Genomic DNA, 12,680 nt, shown 5'->3' on the forward strand with positions numbered 1-12,680 from the left:
TCGCGTCACTTTTTTGTACTAGAATGAATATAAATGGCTAAATATCCCCAACCTCCCCTAGCTTTTCTAAATTTATGCATAAATTTCACTGTAACAATCGAGCGATTCACATACCAAATGCAAAAAACAAGTGATTTAATGTAAAATTTGTCGCTGAATCGAGTGGTGTACACCGCTTAGTGCTCAGCTTACGAGAATGGCCGCAATCACCCTGATTTCCCCTAAAATCGAGCGATATGTGGAAAAAAATCATTATAACAAATGACAATGCATCATAAAATGCACAAAAATGATTTAAACAAGTGGAAAACTTATTGCTGAATCGAATGATGTACACCGCTTAGCGTTCAGTTGACGAGAAGAGCCTCAATCACCCCGATTTCCCCTAAATTCATTAAATTTCTTTGAAAAATACATTTTAACAAACGAGAATTTAATTTAACAGATACAAAAAACATTGAATCGGGTGTAAAACTTATTGCTGAATCATATGATGTACACCGCTAAGCGTGAAGTTGACGAGAGAGTCACAACCACCCCAATTTCCCCTAAATTTATGCAGTTTCTTGGAAAAAACATTGTAACATACGAATATGCAAATGAACATATGAGAAAAGCATTGAATCAGGTGGATAACTTATCGCTGAATCGAATGAAGAACATCGCTTAGCACTGAGTTGACAAGAAAAGTCTCATTTTCCCCAATTTATCTTAAATTCATTCATAAACTCATACAATATGAACCAAAAAATCGTAGTAACAAATGAGAAAGCATCGAAAAAGGTACAAAAATGAAATCATATGTGAAACTAACTGTTGAATAAAATAATGGACACCGCTTAAATTCTGTTGATGAATAAAGTCCTATTTGACTCAATTTTCCCTAAATACTTGTGTTGGGTGTTGGGGGTCAACGACCTTTTTGTCTCTGCACCTTACCGTCTGGGTTTAGCGATGATAGCTGGTGCTGCCGTCCTCCGTCCAACATGGGGGAAAGATGTTAGGATTCACACGATGGACTGTGGCCCTTATTGGCTGTTGCATGCACTTTAATTGTTGGCGGTTTGAGCCATTTGGTTTGCCGTCATCGGTTCAACAAGATCACACGCGATTTAAATTTAAACACACAACTCGACTTGATATTTTATTACAAACTATTCTTAGCTTCTAACATCTAACATTAAGGTGACAAAATACGACACGCGTGGCGGCAACGGACGGTGACTTAGACTGGACTGTCTTGCCAATCGTTTACTATCAGCCAGCCAGCCGGTTGTGGTGAGTTTCGTCTTCGTGGAGAGGATCGCTGGGCTATTGTTCAACGATCGTGAAAAACTTCTCCCAACGGCCCACCGCACCGACAATGGGGGGGCATTGATGGGCTGTGATCAGTTGCGTACCTAGGAGCGATCACCTTCGTACATCCTCACCCACCCAGAAATAGCTCGATTTCTGAAATAAAAAAGAAAATCCTCTTCTTTGGGAAGGGAGGGGGAAGGAATAGGTTGGGATTTTTACACAATGTTTGACTCAACAACAACTTCTCTTTCTGGTTGAACGGGTAACAAACAAAGACGTTCGACTGCTCTGGTTTTAAACCCTGTTGCAGTCTTGAGCGTAACGACCCGTACTACCCCATCAATCCCTGGGTGCACTTCGTGAATCCGGCCCATCTTCCAGTGTATTGGTGGAGAATTATCATCACAGATCACCACCAGTTTCCCAACCTCAATCTTTACGGGTTTGTTCCACCTCTTCGTTCTAGCCTGTAGTTGGCAGAGATACTCCTGCTTCCACCGAGACCATATCTGCTGCAATTTTTGTTGCACAATTTGTGAATTGTTCAACCGATTTGTTGCTACATTTCTCAAATCTCGTTCTGGCAGACATTGAAGAGAGGAACCAAGCCAGAAATGCGAAGCAGTTAGCGGCTCGAGATCGTTAGGATCATCTGTTAACTGTGTTATCGGTCGGGAGTTCAGACAACTCTCGACCTGAACCAATAATGTATTCATATCTTCAAATGGTAGCGGCTGATCACCGATCACTCTAAGAATGTGGTGTTTTGCCGAGCGCACAGCTGCTTCCCAGAGTCCACCAAAATGTGGGGCGCGGGGAGGGTTCAAATGCCACTGTATCCCCTCATCAGCACAATGTTTTGAAACCATCTCCTGGTGTTGTTTTGATGTAAACAGTTGGTGGATCTCTTGCAAATAATTTTTTGCTCCAATAAAATTAGTCCCGTTGTCCGAGAAGATATCAGCGATTCGCCCCCACCTCCCAATAAAACGTCGCAGTGCCTGGAGAAAACGATCAGTAGAAAGATCGGAAACCAACTCCAGATGAACTGCCTTGGTTGACAGGCATACAAAAAGAGCAACGTAGGCCTTTGAAGCTGGTTTTCGAGGTCCTGGCCGAACATAGATTGGACCAAAATAATCAACACCGGTTTTTGTAAACGGCCTAGACGCTGTTACTCTTTCTGTAGGTAATTCGCCCATGAACTGCTGGATTGGAGTGGGCTTTGTCTTGAAACATCTCAAGCATTGGTGAACAACATTACGAACTCCACTCCTTCCTCCGAGTGGCCAGAATCGTTGCCTTATTGCGCTGAGCATCAGCTGGGGTCCACCATGGAGCAACTTTTCATGATAATGCCGGAACAACAATTTAGTAAAACAGTGTTGAGCTGGGAGAACAAGAGGATGTTTAAAAGTTTCTGGTTCCAAGGAATTTTTAAGTCTTCCACCCAATTTTATGGATTTATTTTCGAGAAAAGGGTTGAACCATCGAAGAGGGGATCGACGTGACACAAAATCACCATTGGAGAGCGCCTTAAACTCATCATTGAAACATTCTTTCTGAACAAGCCGAACTAAAACGTGTTCAGCTTCTGCTAACTCGACAGTTCTAAGAAATCCAGACGTAAATCCTTGTTCTGACCTTTTTAGCAACCGACACAATCTCATCCAAATGGCAGTGCAACGAATCAACTTTGTGTAGGAGGAGAAGTGCGAAATATACCATCTGTTGAATTCTTGCTTCTCTGAACCTGCCGCAGCAATTGTGGAACGCCTTCGTTCGTTCTCTTCGTCCCCTTCAGGGAATGTTCTCGTGGTAATAGGCCAACTATCTGGATTATCCGACAACCAACTTGGACCATTCCACCAAAATTGATTGTTTACTATTTCCTCCGGTGTTATTCCGCGTGATATGAGGTCGGCTGGGTTTTCTTTTCCGGCAACGTGATTCCATTGACAACCTTCCGTTAGAGTTTGGATTTTGCTGACTCGGTTTGCGACAAAAGTGGTCCAAGTAGATGGGATCGATTGAAGCCAACGCAGAACACATGTAGAATCAGTCCAAAAAACTGTTCTCAAACTCGTTTTAACTGACCTTTTTATCTGTTCATTGAGCTCTGTGGCCACAAGGGCCCCGCAGAGTTCAAGCCTGGGGATACTCTGACATTTGAGTGGTGCTACGCGCGATTTTGAAGTGAGCAAGCTGACCTTTACCTGACCGTCCCGATTCTGACTGCGCACGTAGGCACACGCACCATAAGCCTTCTCAGATGCATCAGAAAAGAAGTGTAATTCCACCGAAGTCGGCTGAGGTATGATGACACAACGATTGAGCTTGACTTGATTTAAAAGCGGAAGTTGGCGATTATATTTCTTCCACTGCTCACCCACCATTTGAGGCACCGGCTGATCCCAATTAAGTTTTTCTCCTTTTTCATCTTGCAACGTCCAAAGTAGTTGCATAAAAATCTTCGCGCTTGCTATCGTAGCTCCAAGTAGCCCCAAAGGATCAAACAATGCAGCGATAATTGCTAGGATTCGACGTTTGGTTAAAGGCTCGCTATCGTCTAAAGGTTGCAAAGAAAACTGGAAGCTGAATTCATCTGACAAGGGCATCCACGTAAGGCCCAAAGTTTTAACCGATGGATTGAGATCGAGAGGAATTCCTTCCGAGCAAGGAATAGCCAAGTTTTCTTGGGGTATATTGCCTAAGATCTCCAAGCAATTAGACGCGTATTTCCTCAAGCGAAATCCTCCGCTTGACATTAATTCATCCAGTTGACTTCGTAGGGTTCCGGCTTCTGAGGCATCATCTGTTCCTGTGATTACGTCATCCATATACGTATCGTCGAGAACAGCCCTTGCTGCTAGTGGGAAATTGACCTCCTCATCCATAGCGAGTTGTCGAAGCGTGCGTGTGGCCAAAAACGGTGCAGGTTTTGTTCCGTAGGTCACCGTGCAAAGTTCGTAGGTCGAAATCTCATCGGTAGGAGAAGATCTCCATAATATTGACTGGAGAGATTGATCTGATCGGTGGACTTCAATCTGACGAAACATTTTCTCCACATCAGCGACTATCATAAACTGTTTGGTGCGGCAACGTAGGATGATCGATCGTAAGTCTTCTTGAACAACCGGACCGACTAGCAAAGAATCGTTAAGGGATATTCCGGAAGATGTTTTACAAGAAGCATCGAATACCACTCTCAGCTTCGTGGTGGTGCTGGCCTCTTTAACCACCGGGTGATGGGGCAAATAACAGCGTCTGACTGATTTCTGACCCATGCTACATTCTGACAAACTTCTGGCATTGTTTACTGACGCATTCACTGACATTGTTCTTACTGACTTATCAACTGACTCATCAACTGACTTCTTAACAGACTCATTCTGAAGCATTCCAACAGACCGTTCTGCTGACTCTTCAACAGACTCATAAGCTGACTCATTAACTGATTCATGAACCTTACGCATATGACCCAAACTGACATATTCTTCCATAAAAGCGATATATTGACTTCTCAGGTTCTCATCTCTGGCTAATCTTCGTTCCGTGGCTAGAAAACGCCGCAATGCGATCTCCTTAGATTCGCCAAGTTGCGCCAAAACGTTTTCATTCTTGGGTAAAGTGACTGTATAACGTCCATTAGGCTGTCGCTGCACCGTCTGGGTAAATAGGGTTTCGCAGCGAGCTTCTTCAGGTGAAAACACGACCGGGGACTCGATTTCCTCTAGGGACCAAAATCGAGTCATCAAGGATTCTAGGGATTCTTCTGCCGAAATGGAATTATTCGCCACGGAGATAGAGGTTCTAGATTGAGAAATCCCTCCACAAACTACCCATCCAAATACGGAATAGTTCAGTGTTGGTAGCCCAGCCCCAAGATGGATCTTCTTGCCACTATCAAAGTATTCAAAGAAAGCTTCAATACCCAAAACGATGTCAACTTCACCAGAAATTGAAAAAGACGGATCAGCAAGTTCAATACCCTTTGGAATCTTCCATCCCTTGGTGGTTATCGAGGCGACAGGCAAGTTAGCGGTTACCTTTGGCAAAACGAGGAAACTCATCGACCGTTCGAATTCGGAAATGCGTGATCTGACAGATGCTCGAATTCTCTGCTTAACCCTGGTGGATGCTTGCCCGATTCCAATCACCGAAATGTCCACCCTTTCCCTGGGAACCTTCAGGCGTTGGCTCATGCGCTCCGTGAGTAGGTTGCTCTCTGACCCCGAGTCCAAAAGAGCCCGTGCTGGATACCGATTACCGTAATCGTCCTCTAGAACCACCACTGCGGTTGCCAAAAGAATTTGCGCTGAGCACTGTGAAGTATTCGCTGATTTCGTGACCGTTGCTGCTGATGTAGTGACTTGTGTGGAGCTGGTGTCAGAATCCGTACGCGTTGATTCACCTCTGCGTTGTTCCGAACTTGTTGATGCTGCCCTTTCGTGGTCGAAGCAGACCAGACTATGATGACGACCCTTGCAATGTCGGCAAGAGTATTTCGACCTGCATTCTACCGCCTTGTGACCCTTGTTGAAACAATTCCGACACAGTTGATTCGTTCGCAACAGCTTTTCCCGATCAGTCACTGCCATGCGCTGAAAACTTGAACATTGATACAGCGGATGATCTGACGCGCAAGCTACACAACGTTTGCCGAACGTTTGAACCGTATTAAAGCTTCGCCTCACGAATGGTTTTGGTTTAACAGATGATAATTGTTGCTGTGGAAGTTTTTGCTCAACTGGTTTAGCTGGTAACGATTCCAAAACGCGAACTCGCCTCTGCAGAAATTCCGTCAAGTTTTTTATCAAATCTTGGTCCTCATTTGCCGAAAATTCTTCCCATCCTCTGCGTGTCACTGGATCGAGACGCGAGGAGAGAATCTGAACCAATAGCAGATCCTTATAATCTACCGGTTGTACGATTTGATCCAAGGTCTGCACAATTCTTTCGAAACCTTCTAAAAGAACGTGCAAATCTGAGACGGATTCCTTGGTGAGTGTTGGCAGTTGGAACAGGGCTTGAACCTGTCTTTTCCGAAGTTGTTTGTTGTTATTGTAGCGCTTTACTAACAAATCCCAAGCGATTTGATAGTTTGCTTGAGTAATTTTCAAAGGGTCAATAAGGGCTTTCGGTTCACCTTGCAAGCAGCCCTTTAAATAGTGGAACTTTTCCACTTCAGGTAAGTCGGGTTTCCAATGAATCAACGAAGTATAAAGATCCCTAAAGCTTAACCATTCTTCAATGTCACCATTGAAGGTCTGCAACTTGATCTGAGGAAGTCGAACATGATCAAGTGTGGATTGTGATAAGCTTTCGTTGGCCCGAGAAGTTTGTTCATTTTCCGGAACCCTCCTCCTCTCTTTAATTCTCTCCATCAGAAACGATTTTGCATGGTAATATTGCTCACTATAAAGTAGCCTATCTTTTTCGCAGGTATTTTCGAATTCATCAAAGTCTTCATGCGATTGAATGTCTACTAACGCATCGTTAAACCGTTCCCATAAACTGTCTAACTCCTCCAGGCGTACCTCAATTTCAGAAGTAGAACATTCTTCTTGAAAATTATCGACAAATCGCCAAATGTCTCCCGCCGATATTTGAATCTGTCTAAATTTAACGTTCAATAGTTTTAAGGACGGCGCAGCAGCAGATGCTGCAGCTGCAGACGTCACCTTCTTTGTGACAGGCATAATTAATCAAAATCCAAAAAAATCCAACAAAAACTGACAAACACAGTGTTACTGACGGTAAACCAGCACAAAGCTGATAAATCTCTGACACAATCTGACAATTCAATATCTTATAGTTTTTGTTACAATCAGCCCAAAGCTGATAAATCTCTGACTCAGTCTGACAATTTAATCTCATATAATTTGATTACAATCAACCCAAAGCTGATAAAATCTCTTACACAATCTCACAAATCATATGTAAACCAATCTGACACAAAACAGACTCAAAACAGGCCGGATTCACTTTCAGCACCAGAATACAACAACGTTGACCGAGCGTGATAGATTTTCAAATGAGTAATTGAGTTTCGCATTAGCATTCCATGATCAAACAAAATTCAAATAATTGTAATATCGTTTCCAATATCCATTACACAAGTCCAAATCACAATATAGCACCTCACAGCTTCACTCTGTGGTATAAACGACAAGATTTAGAGTCCAACATACAATGCAATTTTCCAATCGCGGTTCCAATCATGAACCAACAGACACAGTCCGACACAAACTGACCAAACTTGCAAATGTTCAAAAGAACTCTCCAACTCACAACAGAATCCCTGGGCAAACGCACCAGGAAGCAACCCAAACAATCCGTCAGACAGAAAAAAAACTTCGAGTCATGGACCTCTTGTCCTATGACGCAAGGGCTCAGGTAATAGTGTTTGGGTTGAAGAGGATTAATTAGCGTTAGAATTATATTTTTTCCAAGTGAAAATAAATATTTTTCCCGATTTCATTTAACTTACTTTAAATTTCAAATCGCTTGATAACGCAGGTTGAGCACCACTGACATCGAACCAATTAATCGTCAAAACAGCAATCGGGTAGCGAAACCTTTCGCCTCGTCTGAGCTGCAGTCGATGATGATGGTGACGATGATGTTCCAATCACCGTCCGTGATCTGGAAACCTAAAGGCCCACAGCGATGTTCCAATCGCCGCCAATCGTTGCAGCTTACCAACGGATAGTCCAGGGAGATTGTTTCCGAGTCTAAGGCACCAAGGTCCAAACCAACGATCAAATTCGTTGGCACCTGAGTTGTGGCTCGTAGTTACCCGTCGCTGCGTTGATGAGTGTTGTTTCAACTTGCCAGCCTCCAGCAAGTTGATTGCAGATGAATCCAAAAGCCCGCAATTGTTGTGCCGAAGCACCAAGTCGAACCAAGCCAAGCCAAGAAACAATGGTGCGCATGCAGGAGTGTATTGTTGGCTTAATTTCAATGGCGAATTAAGCTTGGGCTCGGCGGCTTGGTTGTAATGGCGATCCCGCGAAGAAAATGGTTCCTTGTACCGTTCCAGGTGGCATCCAAAATGGTCCGAAAAATCCGGTTCGAAGGACCAAAATGTTGGGTGTTGGGGGTCAACGACCTTTTTGTCTCTGCACCTTACCGTCTGGGTTTAGCGATGATAGCTGGTGCTGCCGTCCTCCGTCCAACATGGGGGAAAGATGTTAGGATTCACACGATGGACTGTGGCCCTTATTGGCTGTTGCATGCACTTTAATTGTTGGCGGTTTGAGCCATTTGGTTTGCCGTCATCGGTTCAACAAGATCACACGCGATTTAAATTTAAACACACAACTCGACTTGATATTTTATTACAAACTATTCTTAGCTTCTAACATCTAACATTAAGGTGACAAAATACGACACGCGTGGCGGCAACGGACGGTGACTTAGACTGGACTGTCTTGCCAATCGTTTACTATCAGCCAGCCAGCCGGTTGTGGTGAGTTTCGTCTTCGTGGAGAGGATCGCTGGGCTATTGTTCAACGATCGTGAAAAACTTCTCCCAACGGCCCACCGCACCGACAATGGGGGGGCATTGATGGGCTGTGATCAGTTGCGTACCTAGGAGCGATCACCTTCGTACAACTTGCAATTTAAGAAAAAAAATCTTGTAACTTTCGAGAATGCATCAGAAAGTGCACAGAAATATCTGAACCATGTGAAAAACTAATTGTTGAACAGAAAGATGTACACTGCTGAACGTTAAGATGAAGAAAAAAGCCTGGATCACCCCCTTTTCCCCTAAATTTGAAAAATATTTTGTTAAATTGATAATTGATATTGGTTTAAACATGATGAAATGAATGAAATGAAACATGCATAAATTAAAAAAAAGCTAGGGGAGGTTGGGGATATTTAGCCATTTATATTCATTCTAGTACAAAAAAGTGACACGATTAGCTAGAATATGAATAAATCTACCAAAAATGATCATTCATGATGAAAAACTGTTGGATTACACTTTGTTTGACGGCATTTCTTTGAAAAAAATCTTAAATTTAGGGGAAAAGAGGCAAAATGAGCCACTTGTCGTAGTAGAAATAAAAAGCGGAGTACACCAATCGATTCAGCTGACATTTTTACATAAATAAGTATGGTTTGTATGACTTTTTTGTTGCAAGGTAGATGGCTACAATCGGAATTATAACTTTGCACCAAAAAAAATAGAGGAAATCGGGCAAAATGAGACGTTAAGAGTCATTTTATCAGAAAACGGTGTAGACCATTTGATTCCTTGTGTTTTTTTGCATAAGAAATGATAGTTTTTCAAAATTTAGAACAGTTTAGGCGATCGTCACAGAAATAGGTACCTTTTTTTGATCAAAAATCCCCACTGTGCGATGGTATAAAACTGACAACCATTATGCTCAGCATCTATCTAACAACCCAAATACTCGGAAATTTTAGTTTTTTTTTTCTAATTTTCAATTTTTACCTTTTGGTCAAGTTTTGGGGTAAAATACTCCTGTGTGCGTCGTTTAAGGGGCACTTTTCGCAAAAGATATGACAGTTTATCTGCATTTCTGTTGAAGGTAAACCTTGCTTTGCAATCTTTTCTATTGCTGCAAACCGGACTCTCCTGGAAAAGTATATGATAACTCACGGTCGCTATGTAACAGAACACTGTACGTACACGCTATAATAAGTCTTTATCATACCATAGAATTCCCTTCAAGATTTCTTGTTATTCACAATTTCTTGTGCAAAGCTAAGATTAATACAAATTTTTCTTCGGCATTTGATAGTGGTAGAAAACAACAAAATGGACACATTTGCACTCTAACTGAAAACGATAATTTTGATTGCTTGAACATGTTTGCTGTTTTTTTTTAAATATCACCTACATTATAAATGCAAAAAAATGTATCTCATTTCACGGAGTACAGTGTGACAACGTGAATGTAATACACTTTGTTTATGGCATAAAACTCAAACCATTTGTTATTTCTATTCGGAATCAATTTCTATATCATCTCTAAGTAGTAAAATTACAAACTAAGTACTTGAGTTAAAATTTTTCACCTTAGTATTTGATAACAACCCGTAGACACTTTTCAGCATGTTTGCTAGCCGCTTGTACGACTTAGATTGTCATTTCGTCCTAAATCTCCATCAAACGTTTTTAAATCTGTTAAACCTCGAATGCTTAATGTCTTCAAACTTCTCTTGCATTTGTGCAAAGATACAAATGGCTTTTGAAAATGTATTAAAACTAACTTGTATGTTTATTTTCACGCCACTACACCCATAGAAGAGGTTGCCAAAATCCAATGCCTATTTAGTGAATCTCTGTGCCGAAAATGCGCTGAAAAGTGTACTGAATCAAAAATGATATTATTGAAAAAGCACTACTGGCATAAAGACTCAAGCTCCCTAGCAAAATGATGCATGTCCACTACTTAGTAGTGACATGACATGACATGACACAAAGTAATAAATAAATGAAAGATTTATAAATTCTGAGTAATGATTGAAGTATTTCGAACGTAGTAAATCCTAAATGGATTTAAGAAATTAAGATTCAAAATTTTTTATAGGTTAAAAGTATTTTGAAATAATTATAATTTTCACATAAATAATAACATCAATTATGTTAAGCTAATTGAAATTTTTTGAATGATTGAATTCTGGAATATCTTGTATGATCCCGTTTCTATGAAATTATGATCTTATATCTTTAAAATAGAAGAGCTCTAAAAATGAAGAGTATAATTTAAAAAAAAAGTACCGTTTGAAGACCTACAATTTAAACCTAATTTCTTTCAACGCGTTTTTTTCGAAACAGCTTTCGCCCTTTACTAAAATGAATCAACATAGAAATCAAAGTTCTTAGCATACCTTTCAGGCGCATTCTTCCTAGTATACATTTAAAGGGCAATTGGGTTGAGCTAGTAATCAAGAAATTTTATGTTTGGCTTGCATAAAAAGTGATCCGTGATTCAAACGGAAATTTCCAATTTCACTGTTATCGAGCGCATACATAATATTTTAATGCATTTTGATGATTATTTATTTACATTTTACATTTTCGTCATTTTTTTCATTTTTATCATTTTTGTCAATTTTGTCAATTTTGTTTTTTTTTGCCAATTTTGTTTAATCAATTTTTTCAATTTTCTGTTTCATCAATATTGACAATATGTTTTATTAATTTTGTTTACTCAATTTTATCAATCTTGTCAATTTGGCCAAAATGGTTAATTTGGACAGATTTTTCTGTTTCATCAATTTGACCTACATGTTCAGCCAATTTGGTCAATTTTTTTCAATTATCTGATTTTTTTCAATTATGCCAAATTTTCAATTTTCTCAATTTTGTCAATTTATTTCAATTTTGTCAATTAAGTAAAATTGATGAAACATAAAAAAAGACTGTCCAAATTGACCATTTTGGCCACATTGACAAAATTGAATAAACAAAATTGACAAAACTGATAAAAATATGGTCAATATTGATTAAACAAAAAATTTGAAAAATTTACTGTACAAAATAGCAAAAATAAACAAAATTTAAAAAAAAATTACAAAATTGACAAAACTGATAAAAATGACAGAAATGACAAAAATAACGAAAATGTAAAATGTAAATCAATAATCATCAAAATGTATTAAAATATTATGTGTGCGCTCGATAACAGTAAAATTTCCGTTTGAATCACGGATCACTTTTTAGAAGAACTTTGATTTCTATGTTGATTCATTTTAGTAAAGGGCGAAAGCTGTTTCGAGAAAATTGAAAGTAATTAGGTTTAAAATGTAGGTCTTCAAACGGTACTTTTTCACCCAGCTGACAATTCGATTTGTTAACAGTTGGCCGCACGCCCTTTTGAAAAAATCGATACCACTGCTGCTCTCATGCTGGGTAGGGAAAATAGAATCTTATTGGAAAAAAATAATGTGATACTGGAATCAACTCATCTAGCAGAAGCAGGTGCTGTAAACGCCATGATTTATGCAACAACAGTACGCAGCTTTTTGGCTTGCCTGCAGTTCAAATTGAAAAACACCGTTTAAATATTATCTGATCCAAAGATGTAGAAAAGGTTTAACTATTTTATAACAGATTTTTTAGATTTTCTCATAGTTTAACTACAAATTCGATTAAATTTAAGAGATTTTTATAAAACTGAGAACAATTCAGGACATTTAGGCACCAATTTTGAAAAATCAGGACAACTCGAGAGTTTTTAAAAATTAAAACGGGACAAATCCTGATAAATCAGGATACCTGGCACCAGGGCCGTAGGAAGAACCGACTCATGGGGGGGGTTTTGGTGACTAATTTTTAGTAATGATTTTTTGCTCAACAACACACGAAAAAAAAATTAATACAAATACTTTTGTAG

General features: G+C 40.0%; 1 protein-coding gene across 1 annotated transcript; it reads right to left on the reverse strand.

Moving 5' to 3' along the window:
* Positions 1-1,514: 1,514 nt before the first annotated feature.
* LOC129753933 (uncharacterized) lies at positions 1,515-7,001 on the reverse strand. Its single transcript, XM_055749786.1, has 3 exons — positions 3,053-7,001; positions 2,944-2,993; positions 1,515-1,994 (listed from the first exon to the last, which is right to left on the reverse strand). The coding sequence occupies exons 1-3, from the start codon at positions 6,999-7,001 to the stop codon at positions 1,515-1,517; spliced, it is 4,479 nt and encodes a 1,492-aa protein (XP_055605761.1).
* Between the last annotated feature and the right edge of the window lie 5,679 nt (positions 7,002-12,680).

The sequence above is a fragment of the Uranotaenia lowii genome, chromosome 3 (genome assembly GCF_029784155.1).
Source record: "Uranotaenia lowii strain MFRU-FL chromosome 3, ASM2978415v1, whole genome shotgun sequence".
Classification (NCBI taxonomy): Eukaryota; Metazoa; Arthropoda; class Insecta; order Diptera; family Culicidae; genus Uranotaenia; species Uranotaenia lowii.

Excerpts from the sequence above, each read along its gene's own strand:
- LOC129753933 (XM_055749786.1), bottom strand. The coding sequence starts at position 7,001 with ATGCCTGTCACAAAGAAGGTGACGTCTGCAGCTGCAGCATCTGCTGCT. Across the intron at positions 2,994-3,052 it reads TTCCACAATTGCTGCGGCAG|TTGATTCGTTGCACTGCCAT; the intron begins GTTCAGAGAAGC and ends TCCTACACAAAG. Across the intron at positions 1,995-2,943 it reads TTGTGTCGGTTGCTAAAAAG|GTCGAGAGTTGTCTGAACTC; the intron begins GTCAGAACAAGG and ends TTATTGGTTCAG.